General features: G+C 37.3%; 1 protein-coding gene across 1 annotated transcript; it reads left to right on the top strand.

Moving 5' to 3' along the window:
- The first annotated feature begins 902 nt into the window (after positions 1–902).
- Positions 903–8,651, top strand: LOC128206062 (polyadenylate-binding protein 4-like). Its single transcript, XM_052908195.1, has 11 exons — positions 903–1,403; positions 1,687–1,880; positions 2,132–2,247; positions 2,419–2,578; positions 2,976–3,050; positions 3,309–3,545; positions 5,288–5,491; positions 5,770–5,938; positions 6,316–6,578; positions 6,971–7,195; positions 7,601–8,651. The coding sequence occupies exons 1-11, from the start codon at positions 1,205–1,207 to the stop codon at positions 7,694–7,696; spliced, it is 1,938 nt and encodes a 645-aa protein (XP_052764155.1). The 5' UTR covers positions 903–1,204; the 3' UTR covers positions 7,697–8,651.
- The last annotated feature ends 438 nt before the right edge of the window (positions 8,652–9,089 follow it).

The following is a 9,089-nucleotide window of genomic DNA, read 5'->3' as shown; positions in this document are numbered from 1 at the left end:
GATACCGAATCCAGCGTATTAGTCACAAAAATATTCATATGCATTTCCATAGATCTACGGTATTTCTTTAATTTACATGTACACAGATTACATCATTGTAAATTTATACAGCCCATAAGCCATGCAGTGAAACCCAAAACAAAGTTTAGTAAGCTGTTGATATGTATTCGTAACTTGTCTTTGGTCACATCATGAACAGGTCAATAAGTACTGCAACTTCTAAAATTGAATTACCACATGAACCTTGCAAATTAAGCTTAAAATCAGTTACCGATAATCCCCAGCTGGCACTGACAAAGAATATGAAAACGTACGTAGAGCAGTAGTATATGGTTCAACCGACCTTGCTGCAATGGTCACAGTATTCGGAAACTGGTGATACTTTAAAATTAAAGCTAAAATAACAGACAAAACATGCATAAACTCAAACAGTAAACTCAAACAGTTTTAAGAAATACCACTACAGTAACAGAAAAGTCCACGCAGCATTCACATTTTCAGACCAGGGATTTTGGCACATGGCTTTTTGAAAAGTCATACTCAAAGTTCATATTACACTTATATACGACACATTTTTCCCTGATAAATTGTATGACATAATGTAGCCATTAGAAACGAACGAAAACACCCCCTGCCAATGTCAGCTGGGAAAGACATTACGCATTTTGTGAGCAACTAAATTTACATGCCGTGTTTGGGGTACAATATAAAATAAAAATAAAATAAATCGCAAGAAATGTTTAGTTAAAAGATAAATTTCTGAAATAAATACATCTTAAGTTACGCATTTTTCCTAGGAACTTTGTACAACTCTTATTTTATACTCAAACATATCCCGTCCTACAAGAACTATTTTTTGTGGCGGATGCATATCTATGTCAACGGGCTATAAAGACTTCGAGTGCAGTTATTCGGTCCCTCTTCTCGATCGCGCCGCCGATATTTTACACGTGTTGTCGTTGTTTATAAGCAACACCACAACACTAAAAATTGCGAAAAAGGACTATAAAAATTAAAAAATATATTTAAAAAATCACAAAAAAATCTGAAAAATCATTTAAAAATACCAAAAAGACGCGAAACGGTTGGTTTTAGTCGAGCAAAGTGACAGCTTGAGAAAACGAAGAAACACGATCGCCATATTGTTGAGCAATCACGATTTTTCTAAGTAAATTTTAAACCGTACGAAACAAAAGAATCGAAGATGCAGAACGCAGGAGGACCCCAGAGCTACCCCATGGCCTCCCTCTACGTGGGAGACCTCCACCCAGACGTTACAGAAGCTATGCTGTTCGAGAAGTTCTCTACCGCCGGACCTGTCCTGTCAATCCGAGTCTGCAGGGATATGATTACACGAAGATCCCTTGGATATGCCTATGTCAACTTCCAACAGCCTGCTGATGGTATGTTTAATAAAATCTGTAAGATGTTTGTTTCATCTGTGTAAAATAGGTTGTAAATACGATAACCTGACAAGGGGGTGTGGCATAATTGAAGCAATATCTCTTTCGTGTAACTATATTTATGTTGTAACAGTACGTACAGTGATTTGTAGCCTACAACTTTTAACCTTTCGGCTTCTGAGGATATTCTTTTTAGTCTAAACTTACTGATTTACGGAGTGGCATTGTCCATTTAACAACATTTGCTGCATTGTCATAATACGCTGTATGATTGGAATTTCAGCTGAAAGAGCTCTCGACACCATGAACTTTGATACAATCAAAGGCCGTCCCATCAGAATCATGTGGTCACAGCGCGACCCCTCACTGAGAAAATCCGGTGTTGGCAATGTGTTCATCAAGAATCTGGACAAGGGCATTGACAACAAGGCCCTTTATGACACTTTCTCTGCCTTCGGAAACATTTTGTCTTGCAAGGTGATTCCCTTTTGAAAACTAACATCTAATGCAAGGAGCTAATATTTATAATGTCATGGTTAATCCAGTCGCTTATTAAATTTAAAATAAGTTTTTCATGTGATTTGTCAATTGGTTGCGAAAATGTATTGGCACATCTTTATTATTCAAAAGTAACGTTAATTGTAAACTTACAGTTTCCATATGAAATTAGTTTGTGTAAACTGTTCATGAATCACGAACAAATTTCAGCAACCATTATCATTTTTCAGATTGTTTCTGATGAGCACGGATCTCGTGGTTATGGCTTTGTCCATTTTGAGACCGAAGAAGCAGCTAGAAACGCCATAGAGAAAGTCAACGGCATGTTGCTGAACCAGAAGAAAGTGTGAGTAATCAATTTCTGATATGTATCATGTGCATGTCTTTCATATATTTGAACACATAAGGTAAGACATACATATGGAAACATTTAAGCCCTGTTGGTGTAACTCTAATTTCTTTCTTAATTTCTGGCAAAATTATTTTCATAACGCCTGAAAATATTCCCACTTTTTAGGTTTGTGGGTCGATTTATGAACCGACGTGAGCGCTTGGAACAAATGGGTGACAAAATGAAGAAGTTCAACAACGTGTACATCAAGAACTTCAGTGAGGACATTGACGATGAAGGACTAAAGACTTGGTTCGAGCCTTTTGGCAAAATCATCAGTGCCAAGGTATTTGCTAAGTATTAAGGAAATATTTAACAGGGATGGTTACGTAGTATTGATCATTAAATCAGGATTTTGTTTTAATTAAGTATAGTAATAAGTAGATTGAAATGTATATTAATGGCTTTTGAAACAAGCCCTTTTACCCTGTTTTGTACCTGAATCCCTGTGTATAAACTTTGAGAATTGTGCTCACATTACTCATTCAGATCTTTCAATAGACTTCTTGAGCTTCAGGTTGTTTTGAGAAATTGTTACATGAATATAACTTTCTTAAATTCTTCTTATACCTACTATGGTTAAAAAAACCCTCAGTTTTATAATTATCCTTCTATTAAAGGGAAAACCTTGGTTTATGATGTTTTAATAACTGATTGTTCAATGTTTTTGTTTTGTTTTAAAGGTAATGATTGGTTATGATGGAAAGAGACGCGGATTTGGATTTGTCAGCTATGAGGAGCCTGAAGCTGCAGAGAAGGTAAGCAATTCAACACCAATTAAAGAGATAACATCCCATTGCCTCTGTTCTTGACTATTGTTCGATTCTATTTTCTTGTTGCAAAAAAAAGTTTGCTTTATGAAATTGAATTGTGTGATATGTCAAAGAAAGCTATTGTGAAGCTAACGTAAGAAATTACCCAAGCACATTAATAACCGAAAACAAGAGAAGCAAAAAGTTTGAAATTACATCAAGCACTTCCAACATACTTATAACTGGTTGTTATTTATTTTCTAGGCAGTCACCGAGATGAACAATAAAGACTTGACAGAGGGTAAAATCCTGTATGTTGGTCGAGCACAAAAGCGTGCAGAACGACAGGCAGAGCTCAAGGACAAGTTTGATCGACTTAAACAGGAGCGCATGAACAGATACCAGGGAGTGAACCTGTACGTGAAGAACCTGGACGATACCATCGATGATGAGAGGCTGAGGAAGGAATTCTCACAGTTTGGAACCATCACCAGTGCTAGGGTGAGAACTGGTTTTGGTGTTGATGTAAATGTGCATGTATGTACAGTTGTTATATTGGAACCATCACTACTGGTAGTGCTAGGGTGCGAACTGGCCTTAAGTTGCTTTTATGAGGACACTGCTAGGTGTTTATGTAAATGTCCATGTATGCGAAAGTTCAGTTGATATATTGGAACCATCACTAGTGCTAGCGTGAGAGCTGGCTTTAAGTTGCTCTTATGAGGACTGCTAGATGTTGAGGTAAATGTCTATGTTTGTCATTGTGAAACTACAGTTAATTGATTTGAACCATCATAAGTGCTAGGGTGAGAACTGGCTTGAAGTTGTTGAGGTTAATGGCCATGTATGTCATTGAAAAGTACAGTTGATTGATTGAAACCATCATAAGTGCGAAGGTGAGAGCTAGCTTTTATTGTCTGTTCAGCAATGTTGGGAGTTTTTAGGCCCTGATGGATGGTTAAATAAAGGGTTGATGTGATCATTGTTCATATGATAAGAATCAATTAGGACCTACAGCTAATCAAACTCACTATAAATAGAAGGTACACCTTCTGTAAAGAGATAGATACACATGAAACCCTGCATGAACTAACCCCAACCACCCTGGAGGTTGACCTGTTGTTCTCTCTCCTCCCACGTTGGGCAGATCAAACTGGCCATCACACACACCCTTGATTCGTCAGGGGGGACTGTGTGTGACAGCAGGACCCTACAGAACCGTGGTATGGTGTAAGGCAAGCCAACCACTTGTAGGCCTGCTACACTTTTAGATAATATACAATGCATGCATGCCATAATAGACTAGTGCAAATGACTCTCTCTCTCTCTCTTGAGTTTCTTTCAGGAAATTTAAGTAAACATTTTCACCATAAATTGAATTTCAAAGAGCTGCGGAAAGAGAAATTTTACATGTTACAGATTATTTTTTGAATATTACTTTTTATGTCGCATGCAAAGTAGGGCAGACAGGGATAACTTGGTTAGTTGGTGTCACACTTTTGTTTCCAATCAGTTTTGAACACCTTGTTCAGTACACAATACAGGTGCTTTAAGTTCTGATGATATTTTTTGAACAACTTGGTGTAGAGTCTTCAAACTTGGTATGCACATTGGTCATTATCAGTGGGCAACGTACAGTTTGAGGAATTCATTTTAACAAAACACATGACAAATTTGTAAAACAAGTATGATGCAGCATATATACAGCTAAACACACCAATCATTGCTCATAAAATTGCAGTGCTATATTAAAATTACAATTTTCAGTTACATGTCTGGAGTTTAATGTAGGCTAAGTGCACTTTGTTGTTGAAGTCTTTAATTTGTATAAAAAGAATACTAAAAGAGAATAAGTGAATGTTAGTGGTTCAATTGGTAATCTATACTTGATGTTGTGACATTCAAATTTTGAATGAATGAACTACCTACCATACCCAACAGCACAGGCGTGTGATAGTATGTTGGTCTCCATGGTAATTACAATGTATCACTATTTCCACTAAGTAGTTCTAACGTTGACATTGAGCGTGGACTTGTTGTATGATTCTTCTGCCTTGTTGTTTTCTTGTAGCAAGAAAGGATCATACTGAGGTCTAATGGGGAAGTTCTGTAGTCCATTGCCGTTTAAAATTGACATTTATATTATACATGCACCAGTTTAAGAAATTACATTCATTTTTTTTTCAGAGATAATAACAAGACATTTGCCCTTATCCAAAAGTTCTCTATATTTCCATATTCAGGTGATGTCTGAGGGTGGCCGCTCAAAGGGGTTCGGTTTTGTGTGCTTCAGCTCGCCGGAGGAGGCAACAAAGGCTGTTACAGAAATGAATGGGCGTATCATTGTAGCCAAGCCCCTTTATGTGGCTCTTGCCCAGCGTAAGGAGGATCGTAAAGCTCACCTTGCCTCACAGTACATGCAGCGCCTTGCCAGTATGAGGATGCAGGTCTGTTCATACACTAGTATTTATTAAGAATACCATATAGCGAGTTTTGCCAGTATGTATCATAAATGCTGATAAACCAGTCAAACCATGGAGCAGTCTTTTTCATGCTCATGATATGAATATATGTTCTATTTATGGACAGCAACAAATTTCAAAATATTTGTAAGACTATGTTTGCAGATAAATCAGTATTTGGTGCAAATCCTCGAAATACCACATTACAATTTTTTAATGTACACAAAACATGATCACTTTATTGTACATTCTCTCCCCCATAGACTCAGCAGATGGGCCAGGTGTTCCAGCCAGGTGGTGGGGCAGGCTACTTCATGCCCACAATGAACCCTGGGGCAGCCCGGGGAAACTTCTTCACCCCCCAGCAGATCCCACAGATGCGGGCAGGACCTCGCTGGCAGACAGTCAGACCATCCGGACAGCCAGGAGGATGTAAGTCATGGCATGCTATCAATGCTTGTTTTAACAATTTACAGTTAATTTAAAACAAATAAATATGTTAAGAATGTTAAAATGTCCAGCTTGCTTTTTAACTTTTTAAGATTTTGGTAGATATAGACCATCATTTCAATATAAATTGGATTTGATATGCATAGAATTAAAATACATTTTCAATATATATATATATGTAAATAAATAATTAATGATTACTAGTAGCAAAATGAAGTGAAATGTCCCAAATTTTGGTTTTAGGTTTAATTAACTTCCTGCTTGTCCAGATTATACAAGACATTATCTTGTCAGTTGTTGCTATCATATTGACATCCACAATGATTGATGTGTTTCTGAGACTTTACCTTTTATTCCAGCAACATTCCAGCCAATGACTGGAGGAGCCAGCATGCGACAGCCCCGCCCGACAGCAGCTGCAGGAGGTGCCAACCAGGCAAACGCCCCAGGATCCCAGCAGAATGTGCGCCCATCCTCTATGAATGCCCGCCCAATCATCGGGCAGTCGACAGCCCAGGCACGCCCCGGTATGACGATGCCTCAGTCCAGTATGCCCGGCAGACCTCAACAACAGGGAGGTCCCACCATGCCCCAGGCACGCCCGACCTACAGGCCACAAGAGGTAAGCGAAGGAAGATCATCTGCTGCTTGATGAATTTGTGCATTTAGATAGCGCAAAGGAATACATTCCCAATATCATTAAACCATAATAAAATAACATTCCATTTTTGGGTCCAGAATGGTAAAGTTATAGTTGTAAGATATTGTTTCATGCCCTTCTTATTGTCCTAGATAAAGTCAGAAGGAAAATCTTATTGCATTGAGATAATATAAAAAAAAAGCATTCATCCTCAAGCATTCATTTTGTGTTGACTTAACAATATTTACCTGGTATTGAGTAGTATTGGTTGACTGGTTGCTATAGTAACTATAACATATAGCATTTCATTTTCAGAATTGGCATTTAAGGTCTGTTATTGTGCCTGTATTAACAAATATGATTCTTTCCTGCAGCAACCAAGCCAGGCCATTGTGGTCCCAGGCCAGGACGCTCTGACAGCCTCCATGTTGGCTGCTGCCCCACCCCAGGAGCAGAAGCAGATGTTGGGCGAGCGTCTTTTCCCTCTCATCTCCCGCATGTACCCAGATCTCGCGGGTAAAATCACTGGCATGCTGCTTGAGATTGACAACTCTGAGCTGCTCCACATGCTCGAGTCGGTCACTTCTCTGAAGGCCAAGGTAAGATGAGCTGTCAAATAGTCCAGAGTAAAGGCACCATTTCCCAATCATAAAAGACACTATTTCCAAATCATAAAAAGTATATTTATTCCTGCTTGTCTAATACAAACTTCCCAGCATAAGAACAAACATTGATATCAATCAGTACACAATATACCAATATTTATTCTATACTTGAATGTACCAAAGCTTGAAGGGACTTATCAAAAGCTTCCTAAAATTAATTAGCAAATATAATAACACTTTTGTTAAATTTACTGGACTGCAAAGAAGCAAAGAAGAGAAGCAGAGAAGTGACTGCAATGTAAGACAAATTCTTTTCCACACAATCTGAATTCAAGATCTGAAAGCTGCTTCATTCTAGCCCTTATTTCATACATCAAATTGTATGCCCATTTTTTCCAGGTTGAGGAAGCGGTGGCCGTGTTGCAGGCCCACCAGGCCAAGGAAGCTGCTGCCACCCAAGCTGCTGCCAACTCCGGCTCAATCAAGAAGGATTAGACACGCGTGGACGTACGGTACATAGCAGCCGTGTTACACCAAGGCTGAACTCCACAGAACATCTTCACAGAATATGTTTCATTTTAAAGACTGTTCTTGTTAAAATTGAAGCCATTTTATTTTGAAGTTAAAGAAAAAATGTATGATAACTGTTTTATTCTGATTATTGTTGAGGAATCTTGCGAGGAAAGATAAAAATGCTGTAAATGCCATTTAAATATGTCATTAGTTTAAACTGCTTAAACATCGAGAAATTTGTTTGAGAATGATAACGTGATTGATTGGGTTATAAGAAAATATGATCCATTGTATTTTTTGCTTGTGCTATATGAACATAAGTAATAATTAATGACTGTAGAATGATGACTTTGCTGGTTTTGTACGAATTGTTACAAGAGATTGAACGTGTTCGTCATATTACCATTGTTCATATAGCTAACTGCCATTCGCGATCTATTATGTATATTAGAAAAAACGCGTGTGAATATTTTTGAACAATTGTCTTTACCTCATAAAAAGGCTGAAAACACATTTTTCTACCAAAGGTAAATGTTCAAAAATAAGCAACCAAAAAAATCCAAGCTCGTTACATGTATAAACTAAGTTTTGTATTGATTTCTTTCCCTTTTATATATAAAATGTGAAAAAAATACACTAAAAAAATTGAAAAACCATGTACAATGTATGATAATAAAAATACCTTGTTACGTAACTGTATATGACTGTAGTGAAGCTGTAGGTGTTATATTTTAACAGTTGTGTTATGTTGATGTTCAAGTAAGCTAACTTAAGAACTTGAGAAGAGGGGACAAGCTTGATTAGGCTATATCTGGAAGATATTTGTTTTTGGGAAAGTGATCTTTACAAGACATTTTGTTTTTAACATGCATTTCAGTTCTGAAAATGTTTCCTTCATTCATTTTCTTGCAAATAAACATTTGGGTTAGAATAGAAATGTTTCTTTGTTTTTATTTGTTGTTCTTGGCAGAATTTTACTGAGGTATAAAACTGGTCGTATATCAGAGATTCCCTCCTGCAAGTATATTAAAATAATTGGCTAAAAAATAAAATATTAATAAAGAGGAGTCTGACATGATTGAAAATAAAGTTGGCTGATTTACATTGAGTGTTGTTCAGCTGTTGAGAACAGGGGTTTAACATTGCAATTAGAATTCAAGTTATTTTAATGATGGCAGTTTATAGATGCTGAAATTGGAAATAAGTGAAGAAACCTTTGTAAATACAGAAGAGTTAATAGTTTAAAGTTGGTTGTGTATTTTGATAAAGTGATAACTTGCCTCATGAATTGCTTCAACTTGGCCAGATTTTTAGCTCTTAATTGAAGAATAAGGAGGCTTTACTACTCACTTTGACGTCCGGTTAGGGTTTTAGG

Source organism: Mya arenaria, chromosome 10 (genome assembly GCF_026914265.1).
Source record: "Mya arenaria isolate MELC-2E11 chromosome 10, ASM2691426v1".
Taxonomy (NCBI): Eukaryota; Metazoa; Mollusca; class Bivalvia; order Myida; family Myidae; genus Mya; species Mya arenaria.
This window is presented reverse-complemented; position numbering and strand designations above follow the sequence as displayed.